The 19,091-nt window shown below is 51.0% G+C and overlaps 1 protein-coding gene and 1 long non-coding RNA gene across 3 annotated transcripts in view; one reads left to right on the top strand and one right to left on the bottom strand.

Annotated features, from left to right (window-relative positions):
* INTS1 (integrator complex subunit 1) overlaps positions 1 to 12,596 on the bottom strand; it is a 60,042-nt gene extending 47,446 nt beyond the window's left edge. The window contains exons 1-7 of one of the 2 annotated variants that reach the window (XM_075565564.1): positions 12,447 to 12,596; positions 8,883 to 8,959; positions 3,979 to 4,050; positions 2,990 to 3,280; positions 2,237 to 2,433; positions 1,592 to 1,729; positions 182 to 341 (exon numbers count right to left, since the gene is read on the bottom strand). In XM_075565564.1, coding sequence (XP_075421679.1) covers positions 182 to 341; positions 1,592 to 1,729; positions 2,237 to 2,433; positions 2,990 to 3,280; positions 3,979 to 4,036 — 844 coding nt within the window. In that variant the 5' untranslated portion in view covers positions 4,037 to 4,050; positions 8,883 to 8,959; positions 12,447 to 12,596. Of the gene's footprint in view, positions 1 to 181; positions 342 to 1,591; positions 1,730 to 2,236; positions 2,434 to 2,989; positions 3,281 to 3,862; positions 3,937 to 3,978; positions 4,051 to 8,882; positions 8,960 to 12,446 lie in introns of those variants that run through there. The other variant, XM_075565565.1, reaches the window with a different exon arrangement.
* Positions 12,331 to 13,595, top strand: LOC142463173 (uncharacterized). Its single transcript, XR_012787382.1, has 2 exons — positions 12,331 to 12,756; positions 12,991 to 13,595. It is a non-coding gene; the product is annotated as an uncharacterized LOC142463173 (long non-coding RNA).
* The last annotated feature ends 5,496 nt before the right edge of the window (positions 13,596 to 19,091 follow it).

Below are 19,091 nucleotides of genomic sequence, written 5' to 3' on the forward strand. Positions count from 1 at the left end.
TTGATTGAGCCACCTATGCTGAAGCTGGGAGTTGAGCACCCCTGACATACAATATCCCAATCAGAAGACGGCACCACCTGTGCTGAAGCAGGGATATCCTGAAAACCTGTTGGTGGACCTCGAGGACTGGAGTTGGCCACCCCTGGCATAGCATATTCACTACACAAAACGGTCTTCTTACCAGCACTGAGGTCCCCTGCAGTTCGCCCAGTCTCTCCATGTAGTACCATGCTCTTCGGGGGCATTTTTGTGCAGAATGCGGTTTGGATGTTATCAACAAACGTCTTACAGTGAAGGCTGTCAACCCAAATCCTCTCTCCGAGAGCATCTTCTATGTACACCTGTAAGAAGCACGGACAATACGAGAGACAGATTCTATGTACACCTGTAAGAAGCATGGACGATACGAGAGACAGATTCTATGTACACCTGTAAGAAGCATGGAGGATACGAGAGACCGATTCTATGTACACCTTTAAGAAGCATGGAGGATACGAGAGACCGATTCTATGTACACCTGTAAGAAGCATGGACGATACGAGAGACAGATTCTATGTACATATGTAAGAAGCACGGACGATACGAGAGACCGATTCTATGTACACCTGTAAGAAGCATGGACGATACGAGAGACAGATTCTATGTACACCTGTAAGAAGCATGGAGGATACGAGAGAGACAGATTCTATGTACACCTGTAAGAAGCATGGACGATATGAGAGACAGATTCTATGTACATATGTAAGAAGCACGGACGATATGAGAGAGACAGATTCTATGTACATATGTAAGAAGCACGGACGATACGAGAGAGACAGATTCTATGTACAACTGTAAAAAGCACGGACGATATGAGAGAGACAGATTCTATGTACACCTGTAAGAAGCACGGACGATATGAGAGAGACAGAATCTATGTACAACTGTAAAAAGCACGGACGACAGACGAGACACAGATTCTATGTACACCTGTTAGGCCCCGCTTATAGTACTTGCGACGCGACCGATGACGTCACAGTCACCACCAGCAAAAGTTATAATTTGATTTGAAGCGACGTCGCTGGCGACAAGGCCAGTGACGTCACTAATAGGGGCGGGGCGCGCAATTTGATTGGTTTAGAGACAGTCACATGTGGCAACTGTCTCTAAAAAAATCACATTTACCCGGCTTCAAAATTTTTGGTCGCGACGTAGCCTTCGCACTTACGACGGAGTCAAAGTATTTGTTTCGGAGCAGCTTCGCCGTCGCAAGACACTATAAGCGCAGCCTAAGAAGCACGGACGAGAGGCGAGAGACAGAAAGAGAAACAGAAAATGAAGCCGCAGCATGTAGCAGAAACTAGAAGGTACTGCCGATATCGAATTGGGACAATAACAAATTGTTATTTAACAATATATTATATTAACAATAACAAAATATAATATGAAGCCTATAATATGAAGTCATTTAAAATGGAGAAAAAGATGAATGGCATTTCTTCTACATTATTTATCACTACATATATTAATAGGTATATGTTCTTTGATCTGGATAATTTAAGCTTCCAATAAGCACGGTTTTGCCCTATAAAACGTCAGCACCGATCCTTACCTTTACAAAAATTTCAGGCCAGTTCTCATCTTCTTCATAAGCCGCCATGAGCAGGTTACAGGCCAGGACAGACACCAGGCTGTTCCCTTTGGCTTTGAAGTTTATTGTGGCATCTCTCCGTAGTAAACTGCACAAAGCCTTGAAAACAAACAAACATAGATCGAGCAAGTCTCGTCTTCTTTCAGTACCGTCAACAACAACACAAATGTTCCTCACATGTTCCTCAGCTTTTCAATCGTCAGTAATAAATCCAGTATCTCAGCGGTAATAAATGAACATGACTGCATAGGACAGCGGTGGCCAACTCCAGTCCTCAAGGGCCACCAACAGGCCAGGTTTTAAGGATATCCCTGCTTCAGCACAGGTGGCTCAATCAGTGGCTCAGTCTTTGACTGCACCAACTGTGCTGAAGCAGGGATATCCTTAAAACCTGGCCTGTTGGTGGCCCTTGAGGTCTGGAGTTGGCATGACACGATTATTCAGACTGTGTATTTGTTGATGCTGTCCAACTAACAATAAGAGACACAAGTTGCTGTCCAAACTTTACATCTTCAGCTTCCAAATCAGTGTACGATGCAGATGAGGCCTAACAAAACAGCAAGAACACACATAAAAACATTCCATAACAGAATGAGAATGCCTCACCTCAATTACGCCCTCAGTTGCAAATATATTGGGTTTCATTTTTGCCAGGTACATCAAACTCAAGTACAACGTGGTGTCCGGTTTGGCACGGTTCAGTTTCAGCTGTTTCACTGCTCCACAAAGCACACCTTCAATGCGGTCATCATTTCCTTCTAGCTCGGAAGCCTCAACCTCATCCAGCAGCACTGCAGGAGATACTGGGGAAGGTGGGGGAAGGCAGAACGGAGAATTAGTGCGTTATTGAAACCCTGTATAAATATTATGTATTGGTGTTGAAATGAATGGAAGGCAGACTTTCCAGGCTTCCAACTACAGTCCTCAAGGACCACCAACAGGTCAGGTTTTCAGGATATCCCTTCTTCAGCACAGGTGAATATGTCTTCGACTGAGCCACCTGTGCTGAAGCAGGGATATCCTGAAAACCTGGCCTTTTGAGGGCTGGAGATGGCTACCCCTTGATCTAGTCAAACATCTCTTAAAAACGGTTCCTACTGATACAGGAGTTCTTTACAGGGCCTGGAGAACTCAGCAGGTGCATTCCATGTTGTAAACCCTCCCTGGGATGTCTGGACCTCCCTGGAACCAGTGCACCGGCAGATAAGTAACCCCCTCCAGCACCATATTGCAGTGTGCATGTAAACCAAGAAGGCCCACACTTGCACTGTGAGCGGCTCTTTCTGAAACCGCAAACTGATTCCAACCTGGAACAAACAAGGAACATTTTGTACAGTAAGCAAGGATTTCAGCCTGCACCTTCAATTGGAAGAACAGACGGTTCTTTTATTGATGGCGAAATCGCTCTTTTATCTGCCACAGCAGCTTCTGCCAACCGTCCCAGGGCGCTCAGAGGGGGAGTAGATGAAAGTTTGGGTCGCTTGGTGAGACCAGTCAATCCTGAAGTACTAGATAAAGCCGCAGAGGCCTCGCGCTTCCGTTCGGAGGTCAACCCAGAAGGAGCCGGCTTCAGAAGATTGGAGGGCGCTTTGGACTCACTCGTTTGGCCCTTGGATCCCAAGGCAATAAAATCTCCGGGGGGGGGATGACCTGAACATGGAAGAGAGAGAAAAGGAAGAAATAAAAGTTCCACAACCGGGAAAAAAAAACACCAAAAAAAACAGTCAAAGCAATTAAAAAAAAAACTGCAGTTGCTTCAAAATATTGCTACTGAAACAGGATAATTAAAAATAGAGATTAAAGCAGCGTTTTATATCAGAACAGTAAGAGCGACGCTTGCAGTGTGTTATACTTAGATTGTAGTCTCTTTTGGGCAGTGACTTCTTTTCCTAATGTTACTTGTATGCCTTAAACTCTTATTCCCATTATGTGTTGTTTGTATTTGTTATTTTATATTATTATCTCACGTGTATTACTGCTGTGAAGCGCTATCTACATTAATGGCGCTATATAAAGATATAGATAGATACAGAGATATAGATATATACACACACACAAGAATATGATAAATATCCTTTTACTCTTCCAGTTTCCCAAGCTCCTTCTTCTTAGATAAAACACAATTCAAGGTGCAGTCGTTTCTACACATATGGATGTATGCAGTGTAACATTAACTAGAAGTACATTAATAATACTTTTTTGCAGCTCTACCTCCAACACAAAAGTACTAACCAACGAGTGAAGACGTCAGACCAAACATGGGAGACGGATTGCAGAGAGTCTCAGGATTTGCTAATTACATACAATGTTAATGTTTTAGGAGAGCAGGATGCAGCGGGGAAACCCACCTGATGACTTGGCAGCCGCACTAGGCCGGCGCACAGCAGCGGTTTTAGGACGATTCATCTTTTCTAAATTCTCTAGATAAACATTAGGGGGGAAAAAAAGCAACAGATCAACATCCCGCAGAGAGAGAAACCCCACTGCAAAAGATTTTATCAAAAACTATTAGAGAAATAAATTAGACAACAAAAAACAAACGGTGAACAGGTATAGACACCCCTTAGTGCAGGGGTGCGCAAACTGAGGGGCGCGGCAGTTATAGAGGTCCAGCGCTCTCCCTCCCAGGCATTTCAATTAAATGGCGGGGGACCGCGCGAGGCCTCTATAACACACTTACCTTTCCTTCCAGCGATGCGTCGTCATGGTAACCCGGCGTCAAATGACGCCACGGTACTATGGCAGTGTGACGTCACATGACCCCGCGCGTCATTTGACGCCGGGGCCAAGCGAGGGGGGGGGTGGGTGCGCGAGGCGTCGAGGAGAGCAGGCAGGGGAGCGCACGGGGAAAAGTTTGCGCACCCCTGCCTTAGTGAACACATTGGTATGTGCTTCTCAGACATGAAAATACTAGTAATTATGTCTAAGCAAAGGCTTTCACACGCGCGTGTAAAAGCAGCTGTTCTCAACAATATGTATATATTTATTTACAGCACACACAGCTGTAATTAGCGCTTTACAATGTACCATAACGTACAGAGAATTATAGTACAACAAATAAGATCAGACAATAGGAAAGGAAATCCCTGCCACAAAGAGCTTACAATCTAAGGCCCGTTCTATAATGCCTGCGCTTGCTGCGGTGTGCGCGCGGCATTTATAGTTGGCTGACGCTAGTCAACATTTCTATAATGGCACCGCGCGCGCTTGGCAAGGAGAGTGGAACGGGCGACAGGGGTGAAGATGAAAAAAAGAAAGAATTCGCGCCGCTACCACCGCTGAAAATGTAAGTGTGTGTGTGTGTGTGTGTGTGTGTGTGTGTGTGTGTGTGTGTGTGTGTGTACAACTGTCATGAGAGAGAGGATTTAGCCCGGGATTAAAGGGGTTACACCCCATTTGGCCACCCTCTACTCTCATCTGGGAAGCAAGGGGTTAACTGGACTGAGGTCCAGTAATGTGTTTTTGCCTTGCTTCAGTATCCAAATGTTTATTCCCCTGTATAAATGTATTGTGTTATCCTGGCGTTTGCACTCACACATACACTAGGGTTGATGCGGGAGGGAAGGGGTTAATGTTAGTTTAGTGATTATAGCCCTTTGTTCCCTTTTCAGGCTCCATTTTGCAGCCGTCCATAGGTCACCATTGAGCCTCCATGCGTTCTAATGGCAGAAGTAGCGGTTTTGCACCTGTTTTCCAGCGACGACCAGCACGTGGCGTCCGAGAGGAGGAGCGGCGGTTTCCCATTGTAAGTCAATGGGCTCATTGACTTCAATGGAGATTCCTCAACGCCGGCCTCGAGGAACAGGTTGGCAGCCATCCAAACCGCAGACCGCAAAAGCGGATACAATGTCTTTGAAAAGAGTTTAATCACTTTGGTCAAGTTCAAAGACAATTGGTGTGGGAATCTTAGGTTCTAGGGCCCCTGGGAATAAAGTTCTTTTTGCCCCTAGCTCCTAGGAACCCCCACACACGATCCACACCGGGTCCAGGAATGAGAGACCCCCGTAAGGGGTCGAGCGGAGAAGGAGGGTCGCGCCATTGACTTTAATGGCGGAGCGGAGGTCCCATTGAATCTAATGGAGGCGTGCGCCATGCATTGTCAATGGCGGCGCCGGCCATTGATTCCAATGGGGAAAAGCCACGTGGCGTAATAACGACTAAGTGTGAAATGCTGAAAAATGTAAGTCCATATCTCCGGTTCTGGAATGACCAGGGGGATGGGATTTGGGTGGCATGTAGCCCAGGTTCCGGCATTAATGCATGACCCTTCCCAGCCCCCTCCGACCAACCAGACGGAGTGTGGACGAATGTAAAGATTTGTGTTTTTTCCATAGGCTTCAATGGCGGCGTTTCTCCATTGAAAGCCTATGGCGGGAAACCCCCATTGACGGCAACGGCGGAGCCCGCCACTCAACGCTATGGCGGCGAACCCCGTTGATTTCAATGGGGAAAGAGTGAAAAGCAGAGATTCATTTTTAAAGGGCCGAATCCTGTATTTTAAAAAATGTATTAAAGTGCATTTCTGTATCTCCAGTTCTGGAGGTCACAGAGAGTTGAAATTTGGCCAATATGTGGGGTCACTGTAGGCTTTAATAACTGGCAGATTTCGACCCACTGGACCCACCAGAACGGAAGTTATCAATATGTGAAAATATTAAAGTGTATATGGGATTTTGGATCTGCTCTGAAAATGCAGACCCCATCTGCTATGCTAATAGGGCAGGAAGAGCATCCTGAAGAATTAGCATAGCCCTGTGATCCAAAGTGATCAAAAGTTAACTGCCCTGATTGTTTATACTAGGGGCAGGAACAAAGGAGCTGAGTGTTTTTAAGTGTGGTACTTCACACTTACAGGGGAAGCCAAAATCTACACCAAAAAGATTTTTCTAGCCAACTCGGCGCCTAGGGTGAAGAGTAAAGGGTTGAAATGGTATATAAGTCATGAGTCAACCCTTACTCAATGGTCTTCACGCATGGTCTTCATTTTCTTCATGTATTGTCATGATGTCCACATCTGAACCTGAATTATGGAAGAAATGGCCCATCCTGTATCCTGATGGCTTTCTTGTACTAACCTTTAAGTAAGTGCTATATTTTGTCTGTTATTTGTATAATCTGTTGTGTTCACCTTCTTCAAGGAATAAATTATATTTTATCATTGTCAAGAGAGAGAGGATTTGGCCCGGGATTAAAGGGGTTACACCCCATTTGGCCACCCTCTACTCTCACCTGGGAAGCAATGGGTTAACTGGACTTGGGTCCAGTGATGTGTTTTTGCCTTGCTTCAGCCATCCAACTGTTTATTCCCCTGTATAAATGTATTGTTTCTGTGACAGTGTCTGCACCACACACACTTGGGCTTAAGGGGTTAATGAGCTACAGTTTAGGAAAATACAAATGTGGTGTTTCTTTTCAGAAATATCTGGGCTTCAAAAGGCTTGATTGAAGTTGGGTGTGAAAAGTACAGAGGGGGTTTGGTGTATGTTAACACATCTTGCGGGTAGAGACAGCTAGGCCCATGGCTGGGGCATTGGGTGTGAAATATAGCACCGGTGACAAATGTTCACTACACACAGCCCAGCTTCAAAGGATTTCTTGATGGGGGCCAGGGGTGCGGTTACGCAAGGAGATCTCAGAATGAGTGACCTTATTAAATATAAGAATATTATGAGATGTCCTCGGCTGAACGTGCTAAAAGCTACATATGTGTATTCGTGGGACTGAATCGCACATAAGGATTACAGACACATGATGTCTAGCCGGTACTAAGAGACAGATATTAATATCTCTCTTAATTTTAATATTACACGGTAATATTTAGTCTTATTGGGAGCGTCATGCATGCCGGCATGTATTAACATGTCTCACGTGCCAGTAAGTACTACTGAACTGAAGTTATGAAGTTATTTAGATAGGAAAAGCAGTTTTTTAAACGTCCTTGGGTGGGAGGAGTTTTACTCTGTGGAAAACTGTCAACCTCACCACAGATTTATGAGAGGGGCTGGGTTTAGGTTGTGTTCAATGGGAAAGAATTGGATAAGAACCAGGCTCAGCCTATGACTATTGTCTTTCGGGTCTTGATGATTTTGAAGATTGCTGTATGAACTGCCAGTCCAGAATTATTACTGTTTCATCATTTCCATCTTAAGTGAGTGCCCATATTTTGTCTGTTATTTGTATATCTCGTGTGTTCACCTTTTTCAAGGAATAAATTACATTTTATCATATCTAAGCCTCGTTCAGTTCAACCCAGTTATATTTGGTGTGTATTATTAATAGCCTGTCTCAAAGCTATCGTCACAATCATATCTAAGCCTCGTTCAGTTCAACCCAGATATTTGGTGTTTATTATATCTTGTCATAAGTTACCGTGACGTTATTAAAAAAATTATTACGGGATTTATTTATTTGAAAACACACACACACACACACAATACTTACAAAACGTGCGAGTGCACGGCCGCACACACTATATAACAGCCCTAAGTGATGATGGCAAACCTACAGAGATAGGTGAATGAATAAGTGCAGTAGATGGCAGTGCTTGGTCACAATGGTTGGTAGGAGTGACTGTGGGTGTGGGACAGTAACTAGGAGTCTAGGCTAATGAAATGCTTCGTTTAAGAGGCGAGTTATAAGGTTAGTCTTAAAGGTGTGGAGAGAAGGTGCTTGGCGTATACAGAGTTTGAGGAAGTTCCACATGTAAGGGGCAGTGAGGGAAAAAAGGTTGCAAGGCGAGAGAAAGCAGTAGAGGTGAAAGGGGTGGAAAGGAGACAGTGGTGGGTAGAGCGCAGGAGACGAGAAGGGGCATGGGGAGCCGATATGGAGGGAGGAGCAGATGAGTGGAGAGCCTTTAAGGAGAACTTTGTGGGTGATCTAAAACAGTGGGAGGTTTCCCGATGTGCACAAGCTAAATGTGTAGAGTAGGTAAGTTGTCAGGGTTGCTGAGGGTGCACATACAAGGAAGAATAAAATTACACTACAACCATTCAACAGAATTAGTATTAGATGCAAGGACAGCAGACTGCATATTTTAAGGCTGTGTAAGGTTTATATTGCATTGTTTCTTTATTCCTTGATCCTGTACTACTTATGCCTCTTTAGTGTCACCATTCGGAAATAAAAAATAAAAGACTTTAAGGGTTACATTTATCAAGAGCTGGTAGGGTTTTTTGATTTGACTTTAATGGGCGTTAACGTCAGAACAGGTGCGATAACCTGCACCGGAACCTGATAAATATGCTCTAAGTACCTTAAACTGCAGAACTTTCTATGTCAGAGGAACCGGTACGTTGCCATTTTCAAGACTGCCGTACAGCTCTTGCTAACCTGCAGGGAAAGAAAAGGAAATGAAGCAGACGAATCTAACTGGCTGTAATAGCTGAAAATAAACCGCCACTGGAAAATATAAAAATGATTCTGTTGACAATGAAAGAAGTGTATACGCCGTGTCCCTGATCTAAGATATATTCCATATAACACATGAATGTCACAAGACTTCTTCGTGAATTGTGCTTTCTCAACCATACAATACTGTACACTTTTATTTATCCAAAACCCTTAGATCTAGAAATCCTACAGCACCAGCAGAGAGCAACACCTTCTTGTATAAAAATAAATAAAAATGGTTTTATCCGGAAGATACACTGTGTTTTTCTGTTCTGTTACAACCCTCCAAAATCTGGATTTAGTCCTGGGTGATTCAGTGCAGAAACGGCAATTGCATTCTTAAAACCTCCATGAAGATGGTATATATAAAACTTTATCAAAGGGCCAGCCTTTCTTCTATCATGGTAGGCCTCGCTCAGACAGGCTGCAATGCGATGCGCATGTTCGCCACTCTTTCGCTTTGGAGTGTTGGAGTTTTCAAACGGAAAACGATCCCCCCTCCCCCCGGCGAAGTACAGCGTTGACGCAGCTGCACTTGAAGACAAATGAAGTTGCGATTTCAAGCGGCAGCTGCGTCACGTGTACTTCACCAGCCAATCAGAAACACACACACACTGTTTCTTTTTTTTTTATTCAATGGCTGAGTAGTCCCGCCTCCAAGTCGGTTCATTCTGTCTGCTAGGCATGAGCACACATCGCCCGGCAGACAGAGGCACAAACGCGCAGTAGCCTGTCTGAACTCAGCCTTAAGGCTGCAGGAGTAGTTTAGTGGTAAGGTCACACTGATGCGAGAGAACCCATTTAGGGTCTTATTCTATATTAATTGAAGCGACTGTTGGGTCAATTCTTGGCTGAAAAATCTCAATTACTTCAATAGGGATTTTCGTCCAAAAACGTCACTTGAGTAGATAAAGGGTTAACCCCTTAGCATCCTAAAGTTAGTGCTCCTTGTGACAAGTCCCACACAAGGCGCGCATCTGTTTTTGACCTTCCAAACTCTCTCTGGTGCTTCCTATTCATTTCCGTATGAACTACAACATTCGCCTCCTTACTTTTAAGACTCTGCACCTCCATATATCTCTGATCTCCCGTTACCCCCCTACTCGTCTCCCGCTCAACCCAGGGTGGTCTCATCTTTGCCCCTTTAACATTTACAGCTCTCTCGCTTTCTCTCCCTTTCTACGGAACGCTCTTCCACTCCATATAGGCCAAGCACCGTCTCCTTCCCCAGTCACCGCCCAGCTGCAAATCCAGCTATTAAAGAAGCATCTCATTAAATGATCACCGCCTCTGTGCAAACTCCAGGTGCACTCCCCCTCCCCGTCTGCAGGTCAAATAATGCACATTTACTCCAACTATGTCTGTAAGGCTCCCAACATACCACTTAGGCCGCGCTTATAGTGCCGGCGACGTCGCCCGAAAAAAACATACTCCTCTCCTCCCCGCCCCCCCCAGACAGAGCACATACTCCTCTCCTCCCCCCCAGACAGAGCACATACTCCTCTCCTCCCCGCCCCCCCCAGACAGAGCACATACTCCTCTCCTCCCAGACAGAGCACATACTCCTCTCCTCCCCCCCAGACAGAGCACATACTACTCTCCCCCCCCCCAGACAGAGCACATACTCGACTCCTCCCCCCTGTCCCCCCCAGACAGAACACATACTCCTCCCCCCCCCAGACAGAGCACATACTCCTCTCCTCCCCCCCCCCCAGACAGAGCACATACTCCTCTCCTCCCCCCCCCCCCCCCAGACAGAGCACATACTCCTCTCCTCCCCCCCAGACAGAGCACATACTCCTCTCCTCCCCCCCCCAGACAGAGCACATACTCCTCTCCTCCCCCCCAGACAGAGCACATACTCCTCTCCTCCCCCCCCCAGACAGAGCACATACTCCTCTCCTCCCCCCCCCCAGACAGAGCACATACTCCTCTCCTCCCCCCCAGACAGAGCACATACTACTCTCCCCCCCCCCCAGACAGAGCACATACTCGACTCCTCCCCCCCGCCCCCCCCAGACAGAACACATACTCCTCTTCCTCCCCCCCCAGACAGAGCACATACTCCTCTCCTCCCCCCCCCCCCCCAGACAGAGCACATACTCCTCTCCCCCCCCCCCCCCCAGACAGAGCACATACTCCTCTCCTCCCCCCCAGACAGAGCACATACTCCTCTCCTCCCCCCCCCCCCCAGACAGAGCACATACTCCTCTCCTCCCCCCCCCGCCCCAGACAGAGCACATACTCCTCTCCTCCCCCCCCCCCCAGACAGAGCACATACTCCTCTCCTCCCCCCCCCCCAGACAGAGCACATACTCCTCTCCTCTCCCCCCCCAGACAGAGCACATACTCATCTCCTCCCCCCCCAGACAAAGCACATACTCCTCTCCTCCCCCACAGACAGAGCACATACTCCTCTCCTCCCCCCCCCCCAGACAGAGCACATACTCCTCTCCTCCCCCCCCCCCCCAGACAGAGCACATACTCCTCTCCCCCCCCCAGACAGAGCACATACTCCTCTCCCCCCCCCCCAGACAGAGCACATACTCCTCTCCTCCCCCCCCCCCCAGACAGAGCACATACTCCTCTCCCCCCCCCCCCCCAGACAGAGCACATACTCCTCTCCTCCCCCCCAGACAGAGCACATACTACTCTCCCCCCCCCCAGACAGAGCACATACTCGACTCCTCCCCCCCGCCCCCCCCAGACAGAACACATACTCCTCTCCTCCCCCCCCAGACAGAGCACATACTCCTCTCCTCCCCGCCCCAGACAGAGCACATACTCCTCTCCTCCCCCCCCCCAGACAGAGCACATACTCCTCTCCTCCCCCCCCCCCCAGACAGAGCACATACTCCTCTCCTCTCCCCCCCCAGACAGAGCACATACTCATCTCCTCCCCCCCCCCAGACAAAGCACATACTCCTCTCCTCCCCCACAGACAGAGCACATACTCCTCTCCTCCCCCCCCCAGACAGAGCACATACTCCTCTCCTCCCCCCCCCAGACAGAGCACATACTCCTCTCTTTCCCCCCCCCCCCCCCCGCCCCAGACAGAGCACATACTCCTCTCCTCTCCCCCCCAGACAGAGCACATACTCCTCCCCCCCCAGACAGAGCACATACTCTTCCCCCCCCCCCCCAGACAGAGCACATACTCCTCTCCTCCCCCCCCCAGACAGAGCACATACTCCTCTCCTCCCCCAGACAGAGCACATACTCCTCTCCTCCCCCCCCCAGACAGAGCACATACTCCTCTCCTCCCCCCCCCCCCCCCAGACAGAGCACATACTCCTCTCCTCCCCCCTCGCTGCACCAGACAGAACACATACTCCCCCCTCGCTGCACCAGACAGAACACATACTCCCCCCTCGCTGCACCAGACAGAACACATACAAACCCCCCTGCACCAGACAGAACACTTTACCTATCGCATCCCTGCACCGGACGGGCCTTGGTGGTTGGGAGGGCTCGGGAACGCGGACGGGGGGGGCTCAGGGATGCGCGTGCCGAAAGGACGGATGTCTCGGGAACGCGCACGCGCGCGGGCAGGACGGGTGATTTTATTTCAGTGACCTCACGTCGGTAGCGAGTCGACGCGCTGACGTAGCGTTGTAGAGACTGGCTGGGTGATCACGACGTCGACGAGGGTCAGAGTGATGAATAGGAATAGATGAGCGGGTATGGGGTCTCCTCTTTGTCGCTGGCATGACCTTATAAAACACATATAGAAACAGGTGACTTAGGATTTTATTTGACGAATGTGTCGTTGTGTTTATAGTTATCTATTTTATTTGTTATTAGTTTTCCCATCTTTATTTTATTAGCAATTATATGTTGTCATTTTACCTTTATTCTATTTTAATTGCGTCTTTGTTTTTGAAACATATCTATGTATTTTATTTCTTTATTCATATATATTTTGTTTCATATTTAATTATTTGATTGCATTTGTCATGTGCTTATTACAGATCATCACAGTTGTCATGACAAATATGGCCGTTATTGCTGTTCTCCCCCCCCCCCCCCCCCCAGCCTACTTCTCTTGCACGCCCCACCCCCCCATTTCCTGCATTAAGGCTAGGTCCCTAGTGGCCACGGCTGTGCGAGTGACAGCGCACACGCCCCACACAAAGTACAGCCTTCTATGGGGCAGGCCCCAGTCGGCGTGTGTGCGGCCAAACATTGGCCAAGTCACGGCGGTGGTTCAGCTAATAAGGGCAAACCGGCCGCGTGATGTCATGGCTGCGCCCTCCGCCGTGATGATCTGATCTCCTGCAACTTAACCACAGACCGCAGGTTTCACCTGTGCACGCGCCGCCAGGCAACACTGGGACTGTAGCCTTAGCCGGATGCACCTGGCGGTGTGTTGGCGAGAGACTGTCCTACATTGAGGAGAGCTGCGGCACAAGGAGACCCGGCGCAAAAGTTGTACCCCGACTTTCGGTCCGACCAAACTTCCAGCATCAGCCGTCCGGGCCCCCTGGAGCCACCGTGCTCTGGTAATTCTCCCGGCTCCCCTCTTGTAGAGAACCAAAACGTTGATCGTTTTGCAATAAACTTTATTTTTCTGGAGGGTCTGTTTCCATGATTCCTGTATTCCAGTCCCAAGCGGCACCCAGGCCGAACACGTACCTTCAGTGGTGCCACTATATTCCTCTCTCTATAGAAATTATGTAACAAGTCACTTGGGAACCGGAAGAAAGTTTATACAAAATAAAAACGTATTTTGTGGGCTGGATGATCAACGGGTTGTCGCAGTCCACTTCACAACACTGGAAACATATGTAGAAATAGGATTGTGTGGTAGATCAAATAAAAATACTTTATTTAGTACATCACAAAAATGCAAAAGATAAGAGAGTGAAATTTCGGGCTTACATAGCCCTTTATCAAGCTCATCTGCTGGAGTGCCGAGGAATCGTATTTCTACATATTTATTAATTTGATCAGGTAGCAGGGCACTCCTAATACGCATGGGGGACTCAACGTAGCAATTGTGGGTGCAAACTGCATCAATACGCTTGGTATAATACAATAAAGAGAGGAAGCAGGCATTCCATAGAAAATAAGTGCCGTCTTTATTCGACAATAGATCATAAGTGCAACAAACAAAAACAGGGCAGGAAATCTGGCACCGGAAAGCTAACAATCTAAGGCTGCGGCCATGGAGCGTGCGACGACGCACGCGGCTCTAACAAAATGCAGGGGATTTATTGGGGCCGGCCGTTGTGCGCACGACGACCGGGCCACGTCAGTGGTTCAGCCAATGAGGGCGAACCAGCTTCGTGACATCACAACCACGCCTCCCCGTCGTGTGCGTCATAGAAATCCCAAAGGCCACGGATCACTGAAGCTGCAGGCGCGCGTGACCCATGCGCTCCGTCGTGCGTCTACTATATCCGAGGCCTAAGTGGTGTGATAGGACAGTTACAGAGACAGCAGGTGAGAGAATAAGTGCAGTAGATGGCAGTGCGTGACCATGATTGTTGGTAGGAGTGACAGTGGGTGTGGGACAGTAGCCATGAGTACTGGCTGTTGGGATGCTTCATTTAAGGGGTGAGTTTTATGGTTCGTCTTAAAGGTGGGGAGAGAAGGTGCTTGGTGTGTACTGAATGTGAGGGAGATTCACAAGTATGGGGCAGTGAGGGGAAAAAGGTTTACGTTGAGACAGCAGTAAAGTTATGAACGAGAGGCAGGAAACGAGCAGGGACATAGCGAGAAACCAAAGGACAAACCAAATGTAGTGAGGAGCGGACGAGTGGAGAGCTTTCAAGGCAAGGAGGAGAACTTTGTAGGTGATGTGGAACTGGATAGGAAACCAGGAGAGATGTAAAGAGATGAGCAGAACTGTTCAGGTAGAAAGTGAAATCATTATGACTGAAGATTTTGTATAGATTGCAAAGGAGAAAGTTACGAGGTACTTGTAGCGAGACCTGTTATTAGTAGGCTAAAATAATGAGATTAGATAAGGGCAGGCATAAGAGTTTTAGCAGTTGAGTGACAGGGGAAAGGGTGTACATTGGTAATGTATAGAGAAAGCTACAAGTTTTAGCCAGAGCATAGACGTGAATAAGGCCGAGTCCCCGCTGGCGCTGATAGCGCTCATGCTTGAGAGTGATGACGTCACCAACTTTTCAAGCATGAGCATTTTGCAATTTTTTTAGAGCAGGAGCGGGGGGCGTGGCTATGAAGTGAGGTGGCGTGTCATTGGCTGGATCGGGGCTGTGTGTGTGTCTCTGTGTGTGTCACCATTCTCCCTCCCCATTCCAAAAATGGCAATTGTGCAAGAAAAATAAAACTTGTGTAAAGAAAAATAAAAAAAACCTCTCCGCTCCCCCCTTTCCACTTCTCTCCGTCCCCTTCCACTTCTCTCCGTCCCCCGTCCCCTTCCACCTCTCTCCGTCCCCCACCTCTCTCCGCTCCCCCCCCTTCCACCTCTCTCCGCTTCCCCCCCTTCCACCTCTTTCCGCTTCCCCCCCCTTCCACCTCTCTCCGCTTCCCCCCATTCCACCTCTCTCCGCTTCCCCCCCTTCCACCTCTCTCAGCTTCCCCCCCTTCCACCTCTCTCCGCTTCCCCCCCTCCCACCTCTCTCCGCTTCCCCCCTTCCACCTCTCTCCGCTTCCCCCACTCCACCTCTCTCCGCTTCCCCCCCTTCCACCTCTCTCCGCTTCCCCCCCTTCCACCTCTCCGCTCCCCCCCCTTCCACCTCTCTCCGCTCCCCCCCTTCCACCTCTCCGCTCCCCCCCCTTCCACCTCTCTCCGCTTCCCCCCCTTCCACCTTTCTCCGCTTCCCCCCCTTCCACCTCTCTCCGCTTCCCCCCCTTCCACCTCTCTCCGCTCCCCCCCCTTCCACCTCTCTCCGCTCCCCCCTTCCACCTCTCTCCGCTCCCCCCCCTTCCACCTCTCTCCGCTCCCCCCCTTCCACCTCTCTCCGCTCCCCCCCTTCCACCTCTCTCCGTCCCCCCCTTTCACCTCTACGCTCCCCCCCTTCCACCTCTACGCTCCCCCCTTCCACCTCTACGCTCCCCCCGCTTCCACCTCTACGCTCCCCCCCTTCCACCTCTCCGTTCCCCCCCTTCCACCTCTCCGTTCCCCCCCTTCCACCTATCCGTTCCCCCCCCCCCTTCCACCTCTCCGCTCCCCCCCCCTTCCACCTCTCCGCTCTCCCCCTTCCACCTCTCCGCTCCTCCCCTTCCACCTCTCTCCGTCCCCCCCTTCCACCTCTACGCTCCGTCCCCTTCCACCTCTACGCTCCCCCCCCTTCCACCTCTACGCTCCCCCCCCCCTTCCACCTCTACGCTCCCCCCCCCTTCCACCTCCGCTTCCACCTCTCCGTTCCCCCCCTTCCACCTCTCCGCTCCCCCCCTTCCACCTCTCCGCTCCCCCCCCCTTCCACCTCTCCACTCTCCCCCTTCCACCTCTCCGCTCCTCCCCTTCCACCTCTCTCCGTCCCCCCCTTCCACCTCTACGCTCCCCCCCTTCCACCTCTCTCCGTCCCCTTCCACCTCTACGCTCCCCCCCCTTCCACCTCTACGCTCCCCCCCCTTCCACCTCTACGCTCCCCCCCCCCTTCCACCTCTACGCTCCCCCCCCTTCCACCTCCGCTTCCACCTCTCCACTCCCCCCCCTTCCACCTCTCCGCTCCCCCCCCTTCCACCTCTCCGCCCCCCCTTCCACCTCTCCGCTCCCCCCCTTCCACCTCTCCGCTCCCCCCCTTCCACTTCTCTGCCCCCCCCTTCCACCTCTCCGCTCCCCCCCTTCCACCTCTCCGCTCCCCCCCTTCCACCTCTCCGCTCCCCCCCTTCCACCTCTCCGCTCCCCCCCTTCCACCTCTCCGCTCCCCCCCTTCCACCTCTCCGCTCCCCCCTTCCACCTCTCCGCTCCCCCCTCCACCTCTCCGCTCCCCCCCTTCCACCTCTCCGCTCCCCCCCTTCCACCTCTCCGCTCCCCCCCTTCCACCTCTCCGCTCCCCCCCTTCCACCTCTCCGCTCCCCCCCCTTCCACCTCTCCGCTCCCCCCCCCCCTCCACCTCTCCGCTCCCCCCCCCTCCACCTCTCCGCTCCCCCCCCCTCCACCTCTCCGCTCCCCCCCCCTCCACCTCTCCGCTCCCCCCCTCCACCTCTCCGCTCCCCCCCTTCCACCTCTCCGCTCCCCCCTTCCACCTCTCCGCTCCCCACCTTCCACCTCTCTCCGCTCCCCCCCTTCCACCTCTCTCCGCTCCCCCCCCTTCCACCTCTCTCCGCTCCCCCACCTTCCACCTCTCTCCGCTCCCCCCCCTTCCACCTCTCTCCGCTCCCCCCCCTTCCACCTCTCTCCGCTCCCCCCCTTCCACCTCTCTCCGCTCCCCCCCCTTCCACCTCTCTCTGCTCCCCCCCTTCCACCTCTCCGCTCCTCCCCTTCCACCTCTCTCCGTCCCCCCCTTCCACCTCTACGCTCCCCCCCTTCCACCTCTACGCTCCCCCCCTTCCACCTCTACGCTCCCCCCCTTCCACCTCTCCGTTCCCCCCCTTCCACCTCTCCGTTCCCCCCCTTCCACCTCTCCGTTCCCCCCCTTCCACCTCTCCGTTCCCCCCCTTCCACCTCTCCGTTCCCCCCCCCCCTTCCACCTCTCCGCTCCCCCCCTTCCACCTCTCCGCTCTCCCCCTTCCACCTCTACGCTCCCCCCCCTTCCACCTCTCCGCTCCCCCCCCTTCCACCTCTACGCTCCCCCCCCTTCCACCTCTATGCTCCCCCCCTTCCACCTCTCCGCTCCCCCCCTTCCACCTCCGCTTCCACCTCTCCGCTCCCCCCCCTTCCACCTCTCCGCTCCCCCCCCTTCCACCTCTCCGCTCCCCCCCCTTCCACCTCTCCGCTCTCCCCCTTCCACCTCTCCGCTCCTCCCCTTCCACCTCTCTCTCTGTCCCCCCCTTCCAGCTCTACGCTCCCCCCCTTCCACCTCTCTCCGTCCCCTTCCACCTCTACGCTCCCCCCCCTTCCACCTCTACGCTCCCCCCCCTTCCACCTCTACGCTCCCCCCCCCTTCCACCTCTACGCTCCCCCCCCTTCCACCTCCGCTTCCACCTCTCCACTCCCCCCCCTTCCACCTCTCCGCTCCCCCCCCTTCCACCTCTCCGCCCCCCGTTCCACCTCTCCGCTCCCCCCCTTCCACCTCTCCGCTCCCCCCCTTCCACCTCTCCGCTCCCCCCCTTCCACTTCTCTGCCCCCCCCTTCCACCTCTCCGCTCCCCCCTTCCACCTCTCCGCTCCCCCCCTTCCACCTCTCCGCTCCCCCCCTGTGACGATAGCTTCCACAGGCTTATTAATATTACACAAAAATAATTGGGTTTGAACTGAACGAGGCTTAGGATATAATAAATTGTATTTATTCCTTAGAATAAAGGTGAACACAACAGATAATACAGTAACAAACAAGAAGTACACTTACTTAAGGGTTGGGGAATGAGAAGTATGATGTAGCATTTCTTTCAGCAGTGAGGAAATCATTCAGGTGATATCAGGTAACCATATCAGCAAACGAAGACAAAGGATATATGGGTGGACAGCAGTTTATAAACCATTCTCCTTCTATTCTTAACCTTAAGCACAGGGGATTGGTTTACAATTACCTCCAGCCACTCACTAACGTGGGAAAGCATTCTGACCCATGCCCCCCTGCTAGTTGGCACATGCGCAGTAGAACTCTGGGGGTCTCATTTCTGAAGCCCCACATTTACGTCAGGAATGCCAGAAAGTCTACCATTTGGAGTTCTGGCAGGAAAACCTTTGTTGAAAGGTGTTAACTGGAACACTTAAGACCTGCCCTGGTTTGGGCTTCGGATAAACAGTGAGGGTGATAAAACTCTTTGAACAGCACTTAAATCCTAGACATAGCGGGGTCTCCAGGGCCATCTGCTACCTTATGGCCCAAAAGAATTTCCTTTTGAACTTATCCATACCTTAGGATACACTATTAAGCATAAAACATAAACGTATTAAAATATCCGGTTCCGTTAGGTTTAGCAGGTCCAAACTTCCCAGTTCGCATTGCCAGAACTGGGACACCATATGGTCCAAAAAGCGACTGGCTACG

The sequence above is a fragment of the Ascaphus truei genome, chromosome 11 (assembly GCF_040206685.1).
Source record: "Ascaphus truei isolate aAscTru1 chromosome 11, aAscTru1.hap1, whole genome shotgun sequence".
Taxonomy (NCBI): Eukaryota; Metazoa; Chordata; class Amphibia; order Anura; family Ascaphidae; genus Ascaphus; species Ascaphus truei.